The following is a 23220-nucleotide window of genomic DNA, read 5'->3' as shown; positions in this document are numbered from 1 at the left end:
TGCATCAAACTTCTCAGGCACAGTGGAATAAATGACACCACACTGAGCCTGACTGTGATATTTACATTATTGTTCCCATAGGTAATATGGAAGTGGGTGTGAGGGAGTCACTTGGACTCTGGACAGAATAAGCATAGATAACTGTAGTTCTGATAATTATTGAGGGAAAAAGTTCTCTGAACTTTATGGGAGCAGGTGCAGAGTAGGGGAAAAACATGTTTACTCAATACACTGAGGTGGATCATGGAGGGAGAAAGGTGAGTTTGGCTAACTTTTATTGACATCAGAAGAGTTCTGAAACTGGATCAGGCCAAGGTTCCATGAATTCCAGCTTCCAGTTCTCACACTGACCAACCAGACGCCCCAAAACAAAAGATGACGACAGTGGCAATTCCATACATGTGGTTCCCCAAAGCATGTACTCCTAGGAATCCTTCATCCAACTGTGGGGAGGGGGGGAATATATCCACCTCCATGAATTTGCCTGAACCTCTGTTTTTCTTATTTTTAACAAGATTTATATACCACTTTATTGTAAACACACTCTCCAAGTGTTTTGTGGCCATGTTTTATGGTGCCCTTGGCTACATGGGCTTCCTGGCTGCCATCTGCTTCACGGTGGCTTTCCTGGCCAGGAAGCTTCCTGGGGCCTTCAATGAAGCCAAGCTGATCACCTTCAGCATGCTGGTCTTCTGCAGTGTTTGGGTGTCCTTTGTGCCCACCTACCTGAGCACCAAGGGGAAATACATGGTGGCCGTTCAGGTCCTCTCTATCTTGGCTTCCAGTGCTGGACATTTTGGGCTGCATCTTCATTCCCAGATGCTACATTATCATACTCAGGCCTGATCTGAACATGAAGGAGCACCTGACAAGAAAAAGCTAAATAAGACATTTGATCACAGCTGGTTGCGGGGGTCAAAAAAGATATTTGAATATTGGTGGGAAAGAGATAGAAAAAGATCTACTGGTAGATATCTGGATGATTTGCAGTAGACCTCTAAGAGTTTCTGAGTCCCAGTTCTCTGGGAGTCAGAAGGAGCACTCTGGCTCTGAAGGAGCACCTGAGCACAAAAAAATAAACATGGCATTTGATTCCTAGCACTTGGGATATGGGAAAGTCCCCCAACAGAATATGGACGACCACAGCTTATAGTGAGGAGTGAGTTTGTTTGTTTGTTTGTTTGTTTGTTTTAAAAAAACAACCTAGATTCCAGGCCTATTGTTTCCCAGAAGGTGCCCGTATACTCTAGAATTATTTCTGTATGTATGTCCTACGGTACTACAGCAATGTACAGTTCACCAGGTTTAAGGTAAGTCAGAGATCCAAAAGCATCATTGTCAGCATCCCAGAATTACACCAGGAGTTTGAGGGAGGTCACAGCTCAGAGGCAGATGAGGGGGAAAGCTGGGAAATAATGGGAGAGGAGGAGGAGGTGTGGGGTTTAAAGGTGCAGTCAAGTGCAACATTCCGACAGAGGACTAACGGCCTCCATGTTCTAAACGGTTGCCGTGACAACCAGTTTGTTGGTTGCTGGTACAGTAGTTTTGAAAGATAACTGATCAGTTGCAGTCACCTCAGGACCAACTTCCCTCTGGTATAGTTTATTTGCTTGTTATGTAACCTAAGCCTGCCTTCAGGTACAGTTCTGTAAACCTGAATGAATCTGAGAGTTTTATATTAACATGAATCAGATTTCGTGTGTGTATTCTTTAAGAGGGGTTCAAAGGGATTTTTAACCAGGAAGGCATCTTTATTAGTAGAACTCAGACGAGTCAGGTCAGCAACAAGCTGATCGCTGCATAAACTTGAAAAGGAGATTGTTTAACTCTGCTAAAGTAAACCTTCCCACACTAAATGCTAAAGCCGTCTCCCTCTCCCCTGCTGGAACCTGTCACCTTCAACCACTGCCATACATTCTCATCCCATTACAAAAATACATGTCCTAATGGCTGTCACAGAAGTGAAAGAATATTTCCTCCTTTGAAACACAAATGAAACCATAGATTTCTAGTGCAGTTCTCTGCTCTCTGACCCTTTAAAGCTGCTGACCGTGACCTGGCTCCTCAAACTGGGCTTGTTATTGTTGTTTAGTCGTTTAGTCGTGTCCGACTCTTCGTGACCCCATGGACCATAGCACGCCAGGCACTCCTGTCTTGCACTGCCTCCCGCAGTTTGGTCAAACTCATGTTCGTAGCTGCGAGAACACTGTCCAACCATCTCGTCCTCTGTTGTCCCCTTCTCCTAGTGCCCTCAATCTTTCCCAACATCAGGGTCTTTTCCAAGGATTCTTCTCTTCTCATGAGGTGGCCAAAGTATTGGAGCCTCAGCTTCACGATCTGTCCTTCCAGTGAGCACTCAGGGCTGATTTCCTTCAGAATGGAGAGGTTTGATCTTCTTACAGCCCATGGGACCCCTTCATGGATCAATGCCTTGTCGGGCCAAAGGGGCTTGAATAACTCAGAGAAGCTATGAGCTATACCATGCAGGGCCACCCAAGATGGACAGGTCATAGTGGAGAGTTTTGACTAAACGTGATCCACCTGGAGAAGGAACTGGCAAGCCACTCCAGTATCCCTGCCAAGAAAACTCCATGGACAAAAACTCAAACTGGGCAATTGATGTAAACTAGAAAGCTGGTCTTTTTCCTCCAGCAAGGGGCTAGGAGACCAATAGCCTAAGTATGTGTCACGAAATCATCATGTCTCAAAGATGAATAATTCTTTGGCTTAATTTTACTGGAAGCAGGCGGAATATGTTTCTTGCTAGATTAAATATTAAACATTAAGCAGGCATCTGAACCCACTGTATCCAGTTCCCAGCAGCTACTATGGCCAAGGATTGGGAGGGATGGGGGGGGGTGTGGAGTTGTGCAACGTATTGAGAGACCTTTTATTGTGGGGCATTGGTTGTGCAGATTGCTGAAGAGCTTGTGAACTGTGTTCACTTTGCAGATTAAATACATTCATAGCAGAAATGATTCCCCGCCCCCTTGCCTGGGATATATTCATCATTTTTGTGCTAAGAGTTCAAATTATTTATTGCTGAAAATTTATGGGCTTGTATGTGGAACAGTCCCAAAGTTGCCAATTATCAACAGTTTTGACGCATAAAAGAAATGAAAAAATTCCTTCCAGCAGCACCTAGAGACCAACTACGGTAAGTTTGTCATTGGTATGAGCTTTCGTGTGCATGCACACTTCTTCAGATACACTGAAATAGAAGTCCCCAGACGCTTATATATAGTGAGAGGATGGGGAGGGGTATGACTCAGAAAGGTGGTGGTTCAACTAAATTAGAAAAAAAGCGACATTAAAACCAGATACTTCAAAGACATATATGAAAGATCTCATTGAAATCTGAAAAGTATAGACACTTTTTAAAAAAGCTTATGGAACGGAAATATTTTGGACAAATGGATCTTGGTGAGGCTCTAATCTGCAAAGCTGGGAGAAAGCTTGGTACCTTTAAGGATTTGAATGAAGACTGTGGTTTTGGATGTCAGTCTACTTAGTAAACATGTTTTCTTCCTGCTCTGCACCTGCAGAGCAGTTTCAGGGGAGATTTTTCTTCCCTTTACAATAATCAGAATCACAGCGAACTAAGCGTCACAATCAAGGGCAACAGGGGTTTGTTTATTCCACTGTGACTGAAAGGTTTGATGTATAAAATACCATCTGATTGCAAGTCCCTGAAACATCATTCTTTCAGTGAGACAGGATTTCTTCTGAATGGCTGGCTACAAAGTTGAGAGGAACTATCAATAGGAAAGTGTAGTAGCAAGTAGACCCGGAATGACAACACTGCTTCTGTTGCTGCCTCTTGCAACCTATGGGATGCAGACTAAATGCCCACTGAATCTGATCAGGGATCAAGATTTGGCTGTGAATTTTTACAGGACAGGAGACCAGCTCATTAGTGGGATCGTATCTTCACAAATGATTGGAGGTCAATATCCCTTCACCTTTACCAGCACTCCCTTAACCCAATTTGAGTAGTAAGTAATGCTGCCTTCAGGACTTTTTTTTTCAGCAGGAGATCATCAGGACTCAGTTCCGGCACCTCCCTGGTTTTCCTCAAGCACCTGGTAGAAAATGATAGATGAACAAATGAGTCATTGGCCTGATCCAGCAGGCTATTCTTTTGTTCTTTATGTAAAAGAATTGGAGAGTAGGTAGCAATACATTCATAAAGTCAGTGATATTTTTCTAGAAAAAGAGGTGCCAGAATTTACCACTAATGTTCTGGGCACTACTCAATATTAAGTCCAAGCTCACTGCCCTTCTTGTCAGTTCCAGCATCAAGTGTCTAGTACACAGTCATTTGGGGTGTCTAGAAATGTCACCTCTTTGCCATGACTGGAAACATACTGTATGTAGCCAGTCTACGTAAGGGTAGTTGAAGTGACCAGTTATCACAATGTCTCCCCTTTTAGATGCTACACTTGATTTCATTCATCATCTGAAGGTCCCCTTGAGCATTTTTATCACTTTGGGGGGGGGCTATATCACCACCTACAAAGATTCTGTGAAGGTGTACAATGCTTTCAAGATTTCTAGTTTCCTGGGCTCAAGGCTTTCTTTGAAATACAGAGTAATACCACCTCTGGAATGCCCATCTAGTTTATATCCAGAGATAACCATGACCCACTGGTTCTCTCCATTCCACCTGATGTCCCTTGTGCTCAGTATATTCATGTTGTCCTCTAAGACCAAAAACTTCAGTTCACCCATCTTGGCTTGGAGGCTTTCAGCATCCAACCCTTTGATCTATATTTGACTTCCAGGAAGTTGAGACTACATTTCCCCTTTTCAACATGCCCCAGCACTATCCATCATCCTATATAGAAATTCATCTTGCAGATTGCATGATTTGTTGTCGCTGGTTCAGCCTGTTTTATTGTACCCCTAATAAATAAATAAATATCTCCTATCTTACGTCTCAAGACTGAGGGAGCATCTCATTCGGTGGGATCAAATACAACGGGAAACACTGGATAGGAGCACAATGTTTTTAAAAAGCAACAAACACCCTCTTTGCTATTAAAACTGGGAGATAAATCTGATTGAAACTAGGATAGGTCTTTTCTGGGGCTGTAAACCAGAATGTCAATGTGAGGGGACCTGTGATTTATTTCATTTGTTTATTAAAATATTTCATGAAAAGCAGCGTTTCAATGCATTTTGCATTGCAATTTAAGTTTTAAAAATTCAGTCATGCTCCCCAAAGCAGAACTTGTTTTCTCAAAGGTAGAAGAAGCTGTGAGATGTGTTTGAGTTGCAGGCTTTCATTCGTAAGCAAAATGCAATTGAAACAGGAGTGGGAAACCTGATTTTAAGTAATTGTATTCAATGAAAGTAATTTGGTTTGATTTGTAATACTTTGGAAAATTAATGAAAATTGTTTTTTTTAAAAAAATCCCAAAAAGGACAGTTAAAAAAAGGGGGGGGGGACTCATTCCCTCATTGCCTCTCTCAGAATATCATGAAAGGCTGAATACTGTGATCAAGATCCTTAGCATGAAAACTGGGGAGTTTCACATTCTCAATTTGAAATTATTTTCTGGAAGTTCATAGACAGAATTAGTGACTTTGGTTTGAGTCATTTGGAGTGGCAAGAAAAGTGGGTGCTCTCATGGATAAAAGTGAATAATAATGTATTTTGGATTCTCATTTTGTGTTTTTATGCTGTGAACCACCATGTGATATTTGCATGAAATGTGTTCAACAAATTTAATAAATAAAAATGAACTGACAAGGTCTCCCCCCCCAGTTGGTTTGATGGGGGAGTCTGGCATGTTTATTCTTTCCCAAATGCCATTCGGGAGATCAATCATAACCCAAGGCTCTTACCCAACATCACCCTGGGCTACAGCATCTATGATACCTTTTTCGAGGGAAGAACAACTTCTGATGCCATGACAGACCTCTTTTCTGGAGGGAAAATCAACATTCCCAACTACAGCTGTGGAAGATGGAAGATGCCACTGGCTGTTCTTGAAAGGGCTGAATCTGACACCTCCACACATATTGCAAGCATGTCAGGTATCTACAAGATCCCACAGGTAAGAACTGGGTTAGAATCATAGAATCATAGAGTTGGAAGAGACCACAAGCAAATTCCACTGCCGAACAGCTCTTACTGTCAGGAAGTTCTTCCTAATGTTTAGGTGGAATCTTCTTTCTTCTAGTTTGAATCCATTGCTCCGTGTCCGCTTCTCTGGGGCAGCAGAAAACAATCTTTCTCCCTCCTCCATATGACATCCTTTCATATATTTGAACATGGCTATCATATCACCCCTTAACCTTCTCTTCTCCAGGCTAAACATACCCAGCTCCCTAAGCCAGACATCCCCAAACTGCAGCCCTCCAGATGTTTTGGCCTACAACTCCCATGATCCCTAGCTAACAGGACCAGTGGTCAGGGATGATGGGGATTATAGTCCAAAACATCTGGAGGACCGAAGTTTGGGGATGCCTGCCCTAAGCCGTTCCTCATAAGGCATCGATTCCAGGCCTTTGACCATTTTGGTTGCCCTCCTCTGGACACGTTCCAGCTTGTCAGTATCCTTCTTGAACTGTGATGCCCAGAACTGGACACAGTACTACAGGTGAGGTCTGACCAGAGCGGAATACGGTGGTACTATTACTTCCCCTGATCTAGATGCTATACTTCTATTGATGCAGCCCAGAATTGCATTGGCTTTTTGAGCTGCTGCATCACACTGTTGACTCATGTCAAGTTTGTGATCTACCAAGACTCCTAGATCCTTTTCACCTGTACTGCTCTCAAGCCAGGTGTCTCCCATCCTGTATTTGTGCCTTTCATTTTTTTTGCCCAAGTGTAGTACTTTACATTTCTCCTTGTTAAAATTCATCTTGTTTGCTTTGGCCCAGTTGTCTAATCTGTTAAGGTCATTTTGAAGTGTGATCCTGTCCTCTGGGGTATTAGCCACCCCTCCCAATTTGGTGTCATCTGCAAACTTGCTCAGGATGTCAAGCATGCTTGGCAACATTTGCCACCTTGTAAAAATGCAAGTTATGCTTGGTAGAATGCATCTGATTTTTTTAAAAAATAATTTTTATTGAATTTTCCATAGAGAAAACAAAAACGAAGAAAAGAAAAATTTAAAAAAGAAATACAAAAATACAGAAAAGAAAAATAACAATATTATCACATCTTATCTCTTCAAGCTTCTTCACTTCCCCTTCTTACAGTCCTTATTAATAATTAACTCTTACCATTTCCAAATCTTCGCTAAGCATCATAAAATTACGCCTTATCTCCCATTTCATAACCTTATTCTTAAATAATTCTTATTCATTTTGTATAGAAGAGTGAAAGAAAAATAGAAAGAAAAAAAACCAAGATAAAAATAAAAAGACATAATCATATTTTCCAATTTCTAATCTAAACATTTCGGACTTCCTCATTTCCCCTTCTTGAGTTCCTTATTAATCACTAATTATTGCAGTTTCCAAATCTAATATTACATTCTTTCTTCCAATTTACCCAGAAATATTCATAATTAATTTTCAAAATCTTTCCCCCCCTTTTTATTCCCACCCTTGAAACTTAATCTACCCCCTTTCCTTGGAATCGATGTCTCCAGAGATTTCAGCCAGCTCCTTAATGCTTTCCGAGTTCAAACCGTGTTTTATCCACCTATAAAAAATCACCCCAGTTCCTCCTCACCCCACTCCTGCTCTGTCCCAGTCTAGATTTTGCTCAACCTTTCCCCCCTGCTGTATTCCCAACATTTTATCTTCAATCTCATTCTCTTTCTGCCCCCCACCTGCTTCCTTCTCCCCCTCTCTCACTGGGGTAACAACCTTTTGTTTTTCTCCTTTTTGGGGGACTTTTGGATCGAATCCCTTCCCTGTTCCACCCCTCCCACCGGTGAAACAGTGATTTCTTCTTCATCCTCTTCTTTCTCAAAGTTCAGTTCTGTTAGGTCAGCAGTCTTCTCTCCCATAGTTATTGCATTTCCTTCAGGATTGCAGTTCTCCTCTGTCATTTCCAGAATTTTCCCTGGAATCAAATCACAGCATGCGTCTTCTTCTAGTCCTTCCCCTAGTCCTTCTTCCTCTTCTCCCCTTTCTTCCCTTTTCTTCCTCTCTGAATTCATATGGATCATCTATTTCACCCTTATGTAGACTTGTTATCTAGGTAAACATAAATCTCAGGTTACAATTCTCTCTTTTAGTATGTAGGCTTGTATCTATGTAGACTTCAGAACTTTAGTAAGAAGTGAGGGGCCCTCAAAGGTCTGCCACGCCAAGGTGCAGACTAGGCATCGCAAAGAGTTGTATCCAACGAGTGTTTTGCCAGCTACCCTCTACAGATGTCTGGGGCTTTTTGACTGGATTCTATATGAATTCTTTGTCTGAAAACCCTATAAAAAGTCTAGGTGGATAACACCCCGGAGTTCAGCCTTTGGGAAAAACGTCCCAGTGAATCTGTTGGCTTTGCACAAACCAATAAACACTCCTCATCGCCTGCGTCTCATTGGCCAGGAAAAGCAATATTTTGGCTGGCTGCACCAGGGCCTAAATAAGACTTCTTTTTTTAAAAAAAGTTGCAGCAGTTTTACATTCTCAATTTTTTGTATTGAATCTTTGAAAACTATTGCCGTTAAGCAGTATATAAATAGCTTAAATGAAGTATATAGAAGTACAGTGTTCGATCATTGTCCTGAAAAACAAAACCCCAGTCTCTTTTCCTTTCATCACTAGATCAGCTATGGCTTCGTTCTTCACGATAAAGTCCAGTCCCCTTTTGTCTACCGCATGACACCAAAGCAAGAGATTCAGTACCAGGGGATGGTCCAACTCCTCCTGCATTTCAAGTGGACATGGATTGGGCTCTTTGCTCCAGACAATGACAATGGAGAAAAGTTCCTGAGTACTTTGACACCCCTGCTGATCAAAAGGGAAATCTGTGTTGCCTTCACAAAAAGAGTATTACTACAAACCTGGATGTGGCTACCCCACAAAGCCCCTGCCATGTGGAGACAAGTCAATGTATTTGTTTACTGTACAGACTCTCAATATGGACTTTATATAATCATGGAGGTACAGTCTTTACTTGAAAGGACAGAAACCGGAGGGAAAGTCTGGATAACCACAGCTCTTCAGAACACAATCTTGTTTCATGATACTGCATCTTTCCGTTATGCCCACGGCTCTTTCTCCTTTGTAATGAAATCCAAAAAAATGACAAAATATAAATACTATGAGCCAGTATACTTTCCTACTCGACCCGTTTGGAACCATGAATTTGATTGTTCATATTCAAAGCTTGCCTTGTCTGTGAGGGGTTGGAAAAGATGCAAGGAGAAGGAGAATCTGAAGATGCTGCCCCGGGAAACGAATGAAAGAATCCAGTCCCAAGACAGCTATGTGAATTACTTAAGTATCCATGTTGTGGCTCAGGCCTTGAATGCAGCATATTCATCCAGATCAAATCAAGTGTTGGTGGGCGGAGGAGGCAGGGTGGAACTTCCAAGGCTACAGCCATGGCAGGTATGTCCTTTTACTTTTGCAAACGGCAATTCTTTATCCCAGCTATATGGAATAATCATGACAGGAACTTAGAAAGCTACCTATTCAAACCAATAAAGTAATTTCGTTAAGAAGCATTTTGTATATACAGTCAAACCTCGGTTTACAACTACCTCGGTGAGCGACCACTTCGGCGAACGTCTGCCGGATGCACAGACACGATCTGCGCAGCTCGCACATGTGTAGAAGTGATCTGCGCAGTGCATGCGTGCGCAGAAGTGCTCTATCGGTGCTTCGCGCACGCGCAGAAGCATTCCTTCGGTGAGTGACCGCTTCGACGAGCGACCACCTCCGTGGAACGGATTGCAGTTGCAAACCGAGGTACCACTGTATATTGGATGAGATGTTTTATTTAGAAAAAAAATTATAAGATGCCCTTCATCACATTGATGTGATTCCACTGTGGTTTCCCTAAAAAGATGTTGAGGCTGTGTGAGGATTCAATATGTGGAGTTTTTAGAGTTGGAAGCCAGAGTAGGTCTTTGCTATTCAAACATCAGTGGACTAACCCGAGAGAAAACATAGACTATAGTGTGCTTCTCAGTCCCCTCACGCTGCTCAAGAATGAGCTCATAACCAGGGGACTTGCTGAAGCTGCCTGTTCACACCCCTGGCCAGCCACATTAGAAAAATTATATACAAACATTGGCATATTGTGGAAGACATACCTGGCTGTAAAGATCCCCCCTTTTAGGGTTGAGGAAGAAAGGAACTTTGCGTAATCAATTGGTCAAGGCTGATTGTTTGGAGTTACCATCCACTGTCACTAAAGGCCACTATAGATGCGGTTCATGCAATATGTGCCCCTACAGTTTACAAGTAAAAGAAATAAAAAGTGAACACATGCAGTTCACTTTTAAAATCAACTCTATGACCACATGCAACTCTAAGAACGTAGTTTATTGCATATGGTGTCCTTGCAACAAATTGTATGTAGGAAGCACTACACGGGCACTAAAGGTACGTATAGGGGAACACAGATCACGCATCCGCAATAAAGTGATGGAAGCCCCTCTTACACCTCATTTTTTAACGAATGAAGCATAGTGACTCCGATTTAATGTTTTTTGGCATTTGGCAGTATACACCCAAGAAATACCACCAGCAGGACATCACAAAAATATTGAGACAACAAGAAACTAAATTGATTTTTATGTTTAAGACATTACAACCGGACGGTTTAAATTTAGAACTTGACCTTTCTGTATTCATTTAAACTAACACACCAGCAGTAGTTACAGGTAGGTAGCCGTGTTGGTCTGAGTCGAAGCAAAATAAGAAAATTCCTTAGTAGCACCTTAACACCAGCAGTATAACATACAGAAATTATAGAGATACTGTAAGTGTTATGGTCCTCCTATTGTTCTCTTTTTGTACTAATAATACTTGATTGAAACTTGATTGAATCTTGTGCCCTTGCGTGCTGCTTGTATTTTATTGGACTTTTGAAGAAATTGGCAGCATTAGCCCATTATTTCAGTGTTTGAAGCTGCCTGTTCATCTTACCCCTTTCATGCCCAAGAAAGGTCAAGACAGATACTATCCCACAGTTTTCACCTGCTGGCAAAAATCCATGATAGACTCTGATACCCATGCTCCTCAGGAAAGGGAATCCTCCGAGAGTTATGAAAGGGCATCATTTTACACGTTTCCCCAAAGGAGAATGAGGGGACCTAAAATCAACATGGTCAATATGAGCCCTGATGAGAGAAGCTCTGATCTTTATTCAGGGGAGATTAGGATGCGGAGCAAGCCCAGCCAAATAATCCAAAATAGTTTCTTACTCAATCAATGCTGTAGTTTCCTCCATCATTCTAGCTTCATCCTTTCTTGAAAGAAGTCCAGTTCTACTCTAATACTTCAGCTGATGGACAGTACCTGGATGAGAATGGGGCACTGGCCGTTGACTTTGATATCGTGAACTGGGTGCTGTTTCCTAACAATTCTCGTGGTAGGGTGAAAATTGGGAGCATAGAGAGACAGACATCCTCAGATCTAAAGTTCACCATTAACCCGGAAGCAATTGTGTGGCCCAAGCCCTTTAAGAAGGTAGGAAAAATTATATGTGTCATTTTATTACCTTTGACATCTGCCAAGCTCTGACAGCTTGATTACTAGAACATATAAGACTTTAACTGCAATCTTACAGGTACTTCTCTGGAGCTCAGTCGCATTGAGCTTAATGGAGTCGGTTCTTGATTAAACATGTATAAGATTTTACCATGAATACAGAGACTTTCCAAAGCAGAGCAGAACACCTTTACCAAAATTGGTACCCTCCAGATATTGTGGACTACAACTACCTACTGCCTCAGTCAGCATTGGGCAAATATATCTGAGGGGCAACAGGTTGGGTAAGACTAGAATGAATTTTGCCCCATCTGTTTGGTAGATCAAGAAAACAGAATGAAAACAGTGGAGCTCAAGGTGGCCTGTGTAGCTGAATACACATTCAAATAAAAAACCTAGCAGCAGATACAATGGCAGCTATCTGAGGACTTTTGTCATTGCTGCTGGTCATAGGAGTGTTTTATTATAGCTGTTTGCATGGTTCTGAGATGCTGGCATTTGTTTGTTTGTTTATCTATTTTATTGTTTATTGTATTTTTAATGCTACATTGTATACAAAAATGAGACAGGGATGTTAAATAAGTAAAGGTAAAGGTAAAGGTAAAGGTACAGGTACAGGTACCCCTGACTGTTAGGTCCAGTCGCGGACGACTCTGGGGTTGCGGCGCTCATCTTGTTCTATAGGCCGAGGGAGCCGGCATACAGCTTCCGGGTCATGTGGCCAGCATGACAAAGCCGCTTCTGGCGAACCAGAGCAACACATGGAAACGCCGTTTACCTTCCCGCTGTAGTGGTACCTATTTATCTACTAGCACTTTGACATGCTTTCAAACTGCTAGGTTGGGAGGAGATAGGACCAAGCAACGGGAGCTCACCCTGTCGCGGGGATTTGAACCACCAACCTTCTGATCGGCAAGCCCTGGCTCTGTAGTTTAGACCACAACATCAAAGAGAATTATTGGCTGCCCACTCTCCACCTTAGAACAAATCTATACCACCAGGTGCCATAGAAAAGCACTAGACATCTCAAGAGATCCAACGCACCCTGGTCACCATTTCTTTGAGCTTCTGCCATCGGGATGGAGATATAGAACTATGCAGGCAAGAACGAGCCGTCTCAGGAACAGTTTCTTCTCTAGAGCGATTTTGGCCTTAAATGGAAAGCCTGGACTTTGAAGTCATCTTATTTTACTTGTTATTTGTATTATATTTTCTGTTTTTAATTAGGTTTTGTAATTTTGGATTATGCGGAATGCTTTATCTGAGTGGATGTAGCAACCGAGTAATTTCGTTGTTCCCGCAAGAGGACAATGACAATAAAGATATCTTATCTTATCTTATCAAAGAGGTTTGTTGCCCTGACGGGCTGCTCTGCAAAAGAAAAATAATAATAATAATTTCCACAAAATAGGGCCTTTTGTCTATTGGAAGCAGATATGCCTTCTGTTTATGCCTAGACCATTCCTCGCTCAAGATGCACAGAGAGCTGTCAGCCTGGATATGTCAAGAACATTCAGGAAGGGAAGCCACATTGCTGCTACGATTGTTCTCCCTGCTCAGAAGGCACAATCTCAACACAGGAAGGTAGGGAGGGCAGCGCCTCAGGGGAAAGGGCCTTCAATGGGAAGATGGGGCAAATATTTCAGGCAGCCTCAATTGCCTTTCCTGATCTCTCCTATGGGCTCACCTTTCCCCACAAACGTAACAAGCTAGGATTCTCATTTTCTCTATGCAGATGCTAATGAATGTATTAAATGTCCGGAAGATCAGCATCCAAATGAGGACCGACATCAATGTGTCCCTAAATCAATCTTCTTATCCTATGAAGAATCTTTGGGGATCCTCCTGGCTTCTTTTGCCCTCTTCTTGTCGTTAATCACAGGCATTGTGTTTGGAATCTTCGTTAAATCCAGGAACACTCCCATCGTCAAAGCCAACAACCGAGACCTGTCCTACATCCTCCTCATCTTTCTCCTGCTCTCCTTTTTGTCCTCCTTCCTCTTCATTGGACAACCAACGAAAGCAACCTGCCTTATGCAGCAAGTGGCCTTTAGCACCATCTTCTCAGTTGCTGTCTCTTCTCTCTTGGCCAAAACCATCACTGTGGTTCTGGCCTTCCTGGCTGCTAAGCCAGGGAAGAGGATGAGGAGATGGCTGGGGAAGGGTTTGGCCCACTCTGTTGTCATTTCCTGCTCCAGTGTCCAAGTTCTCATCTGCACCATCTGGCTCGGGGTCTCTCCCCCATTTCCAGACTCAAACATGCACTCTCAGCCTGGAGAGATCATCCTGCAATGCAACGAAGGGTCTGTGGCCATGTTTTATGGTTCCCTCAGCTACATGGGCTTCCTGGCTGCCATCTGCTTCACGGTGGCTTTCCTAGCCCGGAAGCTGCCTGACTCATTCAATGAAGCCAAGCTGATCACCTTCAGCATGCTGGTCTTCTGCAGTGTTTGGGTGTCCTTTGTGCCCACCTACCTGAGCTCAAAGGGGAAATTCCTGGTAGCCGTGCAGATCTTCTCTATCTTGGCCTCCAGTGCTGGGCTTCTGGGATGCATTTTCATTCCCAAGTGCTATATTATAATATTGAGGCCTGATCTGAATATGAAGGAGCACCTGAGAACAAAAAATTAAACATGGCATTTCATTCCTTGCACTGGGGATATGGGAAAATCCCCCACTAGAATCTGGACTTGACCACAGGTTATAGTGGGGAGTTTCTTTCTTTCTTTCTTTCTTTCTTTCTTTCTTTCTTTCTTTCTTTCTTTCTTTCTTTCTTTCTTTTTGTTTGTCTATATTCTAGACCTATTATTCTCTAGAAGATGCCAGTAGACTTTAGAATTTGTTCTGTATGTGTGTCCAGAAGCAAACCAAGCAAACCAAGGTGGGCGTGATGGGTGCCATCCTGACGGGGGGTGACATTCTGAGCCCCGCCTGACCGTGTGCCATTGCCCGCCCCCATACTCCCGGCTGGAGAAGGCAGGCAGGCAGCCAGGCAGGGGAGAGAGAGGACGAGCTGTGCAGCAGCTCCCCCCTTTCCCATTGGGCTGGAGGAGGCAGACATGCACCCATGCAGGGGAGAGGACTTGACGGAAATGGAGGCAGGCGAGCAAACAATGGAGGGGGATGGAGTCTTGGCTGCTGGGCGGGGATGCGCTTGAACTGCTGCCTCTTGAGTTGCTCTGTCTGTCAGGTTGCCATCATGTGCCTCCCCACATGTGCCTTGTATGTCATAAATGAATGCAGGAGCTGAAGGCTTCACAGGCAGTAGGGTAAACAGCACCTTCTAACTTTGTCTGTGATAGGATTGCTGAAGGTGTCGTGGGGAAGGGATAGCAACACTTTATTTATTTTTGGTCAGGGCAAGCATTTTGAAACCCCAGCTGTTAGGTGGTAGTGAGCTCAGTGTTTCTTGAGGCCAATGTGCTTTGTGGCAGCTTTGCTTCCATTCTCCTTCATGGGAAGCAATTTGGAGCTCAATTCGCCAAGAAGCAAGCAAAAATTCATAGCGTCCTGAGTTTGGGGCTAAACTACTGAAGACCCTGCAATAAAATCCTGCGTATGCTTACTCAGAAGTATGTCAGATCGATGTGAGTGTAGACTTTCCCCCAGCAAGTGTGCTTAGTAAACTCTGCAGTTCTGCAGCCGAATCCCAATGCATAAGTAATGTTGCAGAAGTGAAAGAATATTTCCTCCTTTGAAACACGAATGAAACCATACATTTCTAGTGCAGTTCTCTGCTCTCTGACCCTTTAAAGCTGCTGGCCATGACCTGGCCCCTCAGACTGGGCAATTGATGTAAACTAAAAAGCAAAGTTGAATCATTCTTTGGCTTAATTCTATTTTTATTTTATTGGTTATGCAGATCGCTGAAGAGGTTGTATGGCAACGATTTGAGCCCCTAAGAGAAATGATATCATTGGAAAATCAATAATGCTATATACGGTATAAAGTTGGGTAAGGTTGCTGGAAACTTGCAGACTCTGCCCTTAAAAAGAGACCCAGACTATGGCAATGTGACGGGTCTTTTCTGCAGTGGCCTCCTCTTTCCCAAGGGTGGCTGGCTGTCAGGTTCAATGTCTCTCCCACACAAGACGCAACCTCCGACAGTTAATTATTTCAGATTTATTGGGCAATTAAAAAGACACTGCTGCTGGAGCTCCCATAAATCACTCCTCGCTCGACGAGTCAGTTGTTGAATATGTCTTCCTTTTCCTTCCAAAACAGGAAATCCGCCACTTCCTCTTTCTCCCTGACTAATAATAATAATAATAATAATAATAATATTTATTTATACCCCGCCCATCTGGCTGGGTTTCCCCAGCCACTCTGGGTGGCTTCCAACCGAATATTAAAAACAGTACAGCATCAAACATTAAAAACTTCCCTAAACAGTTGTCTTCTAAAAGTAAAATAGTTATTTATTGCCTTGACATCTGCTGGGAGGGCGTTTCACAGGGCGGGTGCCACTACCGAGAAGGCCCTCTGTCTGGTTCCCTGCAACTTGGCTTCTGGCAACAAGGGAACCGCCAGAAGGCCCTCGGTGCTGGATCTCAGTGTCCGGGCAGAATGGTGGGGGTGGAGACGCTCCTTTAGGTATACAGGACCGAGGCCTTTTGGCTAAACGACTGAATTTGCGGGACCTCGGGGACTCTCCCCCTCCCCCCATCTCTCCCCCCCCCTCTGTTGTATCCTGTTCTCGCTGTACTGTGTTATTTACAAAACTTCCGGTCTGAATTCCAGAGTAAGATAAGCTTGTCTCTCTCTCAGTGTGTGAAGAATGCATATTCCTGCTGCTCTCTTGTCCGTCCGCCCCCCCACCTTGGAATGTCTCCCTCTATGCTGCCTGTCAGAGCATCCACTTCTCTGACACTGACCTTGCACCTTCCTTACATATCATTTGCTGTCAGGTGAAAATGTTTCTCTTCAACCAGGTATTTGACTTTTTAAATGTTTTGTAGGAGGGGAGTTATTGGTTTGTTTTTGTGTTTGTTGTATTATGTACCACGTATTCTCATTTTGTATTTTTCTGTAGTGAACAACCCTGCAATCTTTTGATAAAGGACATTGTACAAATTTAATGAATAATTAAAAAATTCAGAAATCAGTCATTTGTGCCACTGGCATATGTTAACATGTTGTTGTTGTTTAGTCGTTTAGTCGTGTCTGACTCTTCGTGACCCCATGGAGCATAACACGCCAGGCACTCCTGTCTTCCACTGCCTCCCACAGTTTGGTCAAACTCATGTTCGTAGCTTCGAGAACACTGTCCAACCATCTCATCCTCTGTCGTCCCCTTCTCCTTGTGCCCTCAATCTTTCCCAACATCAGGGTATTTTCCAAGGATTCTTCTCTTCTCATGTGTTAACATGCATATTAACAAATAATGAAAAACTACACTAAGAGGTTATGAAGACTGGCTATCTCAATCGTTTGTATCTACCAGTATATCTATTCTGTATTTATTCTGTATTTGTATTTATATCTGTAATGAGTTTAACTAAATTCGGAAAAAGTGACATTAAAACCAGATACTTCAAAGATCTCATGGAAATCTGAAAGGCATAGACACTTTTTTAAAAAAAAACTTATGGAATGGAAATATTTTGGACAAATTGATCTTTATGAGGCTCTAAACCACAAAGCTGTGAGAAAGTTTGGTACATTTAAGGATTTGAATGAATACTATGGTTTTGGACATGTCATGGACATTTATTTTAGGTGGCCAGAAAGAATACGACTGTTCATAGCAGAAGTAACGTAGTTGGACCCAGACAATAAGAAAGGGCAACTTGGCAAAAGTTTTGTATCATCTACAGAATTTGGAATCCACGTGTTCATGGCCCCATGTTCGTAGTCTTGCTGTCTATGCCAACCAAAGGGGAATGTGAGCAGTTTGGCATCACAAATGATGCGTAATATTAGGAAACCAGGTTGTTGTAGACCAAGCGGCCGTCTCCTCTTCAGAAACTGATGCCTCTGGATAAAAGTCCCATTCTCTGGAAACATCTTTTCTACTTTGCATGCTTCACTTTATCTTGATCTCTGTTGCTTTTAGGGTCCAGATTTCTTATTGGTTTTAGGGACTCTGATTCTTACAATAAACCTCTTGTATAACCCATTTCCTGTGTCTTCTCGTATGGTCCTTATAGCTGGCAATCCCCTCACAAATTAAGAATTCATATTACAGCCCGGCTGAAGGACTTACCAAAGCTCTTAACACCTTGCCTTACTCCCTATATGGCCACTCAAGTGATTCAATGTGCAGAACCGGCAGAGTTATTGGTGCCATTTGATACTTGTTCTGTCCTGGTAATAAACCCATCATTTCGAGTAGCAGAATGTATAGTTTGGCATTCCTTGTCTTTTGACATCATCCCTTTATTATTTTTTGGTGCCCGGAAACCATATTTATTCAGGGAAGCCTGTTCAGATAAGCAGACATGTCTTTTAACCTATTTATAGCTTAGCTGCTTCTTTTAAGTATATTTTGCATTTTCCAATTTTTTGTTTTGTTCTTGTATACTCCTAAGAGGGTCAATTTATAATTTATAGTGTGCTTAAAATAAAAGCAGGTGTTTAGACAAATTTACAGAAACAGAAAGGGCTATCAAAGGCTCCTAGGCCTTATTGATATCTTCTTTTACCACCGTTAGAGAGAGGATGCCTTTGGGGAATCACACGTAGGGAAAGTGCTTCTGCCCTAATCTGCCTTGTGGGCTTCCTTTTGGGGCATCTGCTTGGCCATTGTAAGAACAGGATCATTGACTTTGTGGGCCTTTGGCCTGATCCTGCCTCAGGGCTATTCTGATGTCAATAACGTTCAGCCAAACTCACCTTTCTCCTTGAACCACGTCAGTCTACTTAGTAAATATGTTTTCTTCCTGCTCTGCACCTGCTCCTGTAGTTTCAGGGGAGATCTTTCTTCCCTTTACAATTATCGGAATCACAGTAATCTATTTTTATTCTTAACTGAGTCCAAGTTACTCCCCACCACCACCTTAAATACTGCATTTGGGACCAATAAGCTAAACATCACAATCAAGGGCAGCAGGATGTTGTTTATTCCACTGTGCCTGAAAGGTCTGATTTATAAAACACCTCCTGGGTGCAAAGGAGATGCTCTTCTTCTGAGCCTTGATCCTTCCCTTCCCCTTTGTCTCTGAAGCCTGATCCAGTAACCCCACCCTCACCCCACCCTCATATCTGTCAAGTCCCTGAAACATCATTCTTTCAAGAGACGGGATTTCTTCTGAATAGCTGGCTGTGAAATTGGGAGGAACAATCAATAGGGAAGTGTAGCAAGTAGACCCGGAATGACAACACTGCTTCTGCTGCTGCCTCTTGCAACCTATGTGACGCAGCAGAGGACAAAATGCCCACTGAATCTGATCAGGGATCAAAATCTGGCTATGAATTTTTACAGGCCAGGAGACCAGCTCATTAGTGGAATTGTATCTTCAAAGGTTAATGAAGGTCAATATCCCTTCATCTTTACCAGCACTCCCTTAACCAAATTTGAGACGTAAGTAACGGTGCATTAATGTATTCCTACCTTTTCTCCAATTCTCTTACAAAGGAACAAAATAATAGCCTGCTGGATCTGGTCAATGGTGCATTTAGTTGGACTCCCTTTTCTCACAGTGCCCTACCAGGTGGTTGTGGAAAAATAGGGAGCAGAACATTCTTCTTCTTCTTCTTCTTCTTCTTCTTCTTCTTCTTCTTCTTCTTCTTCTTCTTCTTCTTCTTCTTCTTCTTCTTCTTCGGCAAAAACAGGGAGTAGATCATGACCACAAGTGACTCTCCCCTCCTGTGGCTTCCAGCAAGTGATATTGAGAAGCATTTTCAGGAATTTGCCTTATCTTCTTTTAAAGCTATCTAACTTGGCCACCATCACTGTCTCCTGGGGGAGCAAGTTCCATACTTGGACTATTCACTGTGCAAGTAAGTCTGTTTGCATCTGTCCTGAATTTCATAGTCTCAAGTTGTAGTGATTTGAGAGAAGGAGAAAATCGTTTCTCTAACCGTTTTCTCCACAATATGCATAATATTAAAAAATCATGTCCTCTCATCTCTTGCTCACCTTTTCTCAACTAAAAAGAACAAAACACTGCAATGTTCCTCATTTATTTTCAATTCCCTTCCTGATGATATATAGCTCAGAAATTCCCTTTTTTACAGCCGCCTCACATGGATTTGTTAGTAAGGTAAGGTAAACGACATTTCCGTGTGCTGCTCTGGTTCGCCAGAAGTGGCTTAGTCATGCTGGCCACATGACCTGGAAGCTGTACGCCGGCTCCCTCAGCCAAAAATGCGAGATAAGCGCTGCAACCCCAGAGTCGGTCACGACTGGACCTAATGGTCAGGGGTCCCTTTACCTTTAACATGAATTTGACTAATATGATCCCAAGACCTTGCTCCTGGTCCTTCCCTTCCAGTTCAGAATCCATGAACATGTATCTCTAGATTTATGATTTATGAACAAGATAAAAAGCACAGGTCCCAAACCGACCCTCAAGGGACTCCACTTTCTACTCCTTCCATTTGGAGAAATGTCCATTTATTTCTACATTTTGCTTCCTGCAACTTAACCAGTTCCAGATTCACAAGAGGACCTCTCTTCTTATTCCTTGACTTCTAATCTTGCATATGAGTCTTTGGTGACATACTTTGTCAAAAGCTTTTTGAAAGTCTAAGTACACTATGTCAATGGCATCACCTCTATCTTTATGTTTTGTATCACTTTCAAATAATTCTAATAGGTTTGTGAGACAGGCCTTCCCCTTGCAGAAGCCATGCTGGCTATGCTTCTATAGGGCTTTTCCTGCTACACACCTGACTATTTGATTGTTAACAATGACCGCTCCCCACATCAGGTTCCGGTTTCCGCCGGGGTTCCGGTTTCCGCCGGCAGGAATGGCGGACCTGTTTTCCATCCCTCTGACCTTCGTAAGGAATTTGGCGGTTGCTAGGGGAGTAAATGGCAACCCCCTACCCTCTCCGGGGGTTACGGAGAGGGGCCGCTGGCCCGCGATGCCCCCAGACCCACTCCGACTGTTTATGGAGTGGGGGGAGCTTGGGCTGAAAAGCACTTACGAGGGCCAGGACTCCCGGACGCTAATCTGCATGGCGGGGATTTCCATGGTTAAAGAAGATAATTAGGCTTAAATCTATGGACATACTTCAGAAGGAGGGGAAGAAGCGCTGTTTACTGCTGAGAAATCTATGCTGCTGAGGGAGAGGAGTTAAAGGCTGTATATCATCTGGAAGAAGGATTGATGGGGACGGAGCGATAAGGGAATGGAGTTTTATTTTTCTTCATATGAGTTACTTCGTACCTTCCCAGACGCGATGTCCTGGCTTGTTTGGAGTGAAAGAGAAGCAAAAGACTGTGTGAGTTGAACTTTATAAACTGTTGTTACTGAGCATAATTTTTAAAGATGTGGAGTTGCCGATGAGAAAAGCCCCCCCCCCTAGTCGGACGGAAGGAGTCCTGGACGCGTTCGGAGGATTTATGAGCTGTGACGCACTTTGAATTGGAGCAGCGACCTAAAGCTAAGTTCAGCTATAGGGCAAGGAGATCCATTAATTTACCAAGAGTTTATGGTTTGATGTTTGGGTCTTCTGCCTGGAAAAGCTGTAAATTTTATAAAGATCGTTAATCTTCATGGCTATGAGAGAAAACGAAAGTGATTTGAGCTTTTTAAGATGGCGCTGCTTCGACGCAACAGGGAGCTCCAGACTAAGAAGATTTATGGGGAGGCTGGACTGATTAACCCACACAGGAGAAAGAACATTTGTGAAACCTCGTTTGATATTTATCTCAGCAGCTGGGAAACAATCGGTTGAAAGTGGAAAACATCTATGTGACTGTAAGGGGAAGATCTGGATTATTATGAACTTGGAGGACGATTTGAACTTTAGAAAAAAGACGGCAGTGGACGGTTGCGAGGAATCCCCAATTTCTTGAAGCATGGGAACCCAAATAAAAAATTCTTTAGACGATTTGGCATAACATTCGGTTTGATTGATATATATATGTGTATAATTTGAAATAATGAATGTGATATAATTGGTTTTAATTGGAAAATTAATAAAATATATTTAAAAAAAAAACAATGACCGCTCCCCACATCAAATGTGGGGCGACTTTTGCATGGTCATGCGCAGCCCCCTGGACCCCAGAGCGGCCCCCTGGTAGTTCGGAATTGGCACTACCTTCCCAGGCTGGATACCTGGTGTCTCCACCTACCCCAGCCAATCGTCCAATCCCGCCTGGGGAGGTGTTGCCAGGGGACTGGCCAGTTAAGGAGAGGGGCTGTCCAGCTCACACAATAGAATTTGAATCTTACCTGCAAAGCAGCAGTCGGCTTCAGAGCTTCTCCCACCCTCCACACCCTCATTGAAGTTTTCTTTTGCAGGTTAACCTCTTTTCCACAGGTACGCAGGCGCTGCTACGTCAAGGTCGCAGTTGAAGGGCCGGAAAGGAATTTTCCTGCATTGGCAGGTTTTGCCTTCCCTTTGGCGGTTTCAGGCCTTGGGCGGAATCCTTTGGTCTATCTTCCTAAATGGAGGGGCGTGAGGCAGTGACCTCACCCCCCTTTGCGGCGGCAAGATTGGGGTCCCCCCGTTAAAGGGGTATTGGGGGGAGGCATTGACCATACACCAAGAGGTTGTCATTGCTCTCCCCCTCCAGCGGCGGCGAATGGGGGGCACGTTCTCTCTGCTTGAACATATGTTCTCCAGAGCTCAGCCCAACCCGACTGGGGAAGGATAACACCCAATGCCTGAGCCAAGGTCTCCCTACATCTGAATCTTAATAAAGTTGTGGCCAATTTTAATCCCATAGCACGTTGTCTTGAATCATTATTCCACTCAGGGGTCACCTGGGGTTTGGGGGGGGGCTCCGCCTGGCCACGCAATAGCTTCCACCAGTTTTGCAAAGAGAGACATTGAGTTAACTGACCAGTAACATCCAGTATCCCACTGGATCCCTGTTTAAAAATTGGCCTTGAACATCATCTCTCATCACCACTATCTGTCTTCTGTCTTTGTTCTTCAGACTCACCTCACGCAAAGGTTAGTTCAGCACTGGCCATCTGCCTTATATCCTCCGTTGTGAAGACATTCAGCTTCTCTGCAACCTCTTTATCCTCCTTTACAAGTCCTTTGACTCCCTTATTATCTAAGGTTCTCATTGCCTCTCTTAGTGGTTTCCTGCTACTATTTAAAGGACACCATGTTGTTGATCTTAATGTTTTCAGCAATGGGTTCTTCAATGTCTTCTTTAGCCTCCCTGACTGTCTGCTTGCACCTATTTCGCTAGAGTTTCCTTTTCGTCCTCTTCATTTGGACAAATTTTCAGGTTTTTTTTTGAAAGAAGTCTTCTTGCTTTGAATAGCTTCTTTGGCCGTACTCATTAACCATGCTGGTGTCCTCTTGGCCATCATGGAGTGATCGACCCTCTTCCCTTTGCCTTTCAACTTTCTTTTTACCAACTTTTGTGGAATGTATGTTTGATGTGTCCAAATCAGCCCCTATTTTCTGGTACTCCTGGTAAATCAATGTTGTTGTTGTCTGGCCGTTTAGTCG

At 43.2% G+C, this 23220-nt stretch overlaps 1 protein-coding gene across 1 annotated transcript; it reads left to right on the top strand.

Moving 5' to 3' along the window:
* The first annotated feature begins 1262 nt into the window (after positions 1–1262).
* Positions 1263–14262, top strand: LOC148687210 (vomeronasal type-2 receptor 26-like). The gene is made up of 7 exons (XM_088662558.1): positions 1263–1310; positions 3766–3995; positions 5771–6062; positions 8734–9522; positions 11380–11610; positions 13089–13215; positions 13367–14262. The coding sequence occupies exons 1-7, from the start codon at positions 1263–1265 to the stop codon at positions 14260–14262; spliced, it is 2613 nt and encodes an 870-aa protein (XP_088518684.1).
* The last annotated feature ends 8958 nt before the right edge of the window (positions 14263–23220 follow it).

This window comes from Zootoca vivipara, chromosome 2 (genome assembly GCF_965207765.1).
Source record: "Zootoca vivipara chromosome 2, rZooViv2.hap1.1, whole genome shotgun sequence".
NCBI lineage: Eukaryota > Metazoa > Chordata > Lepidosauria > Squamata > Lacertidae > Zootoca > Zootoca vivipara.
Note: the sequence above shows the minus strand (reverse complement) of the source record. Positions and strands in the feature narration are given on the sequence as shown.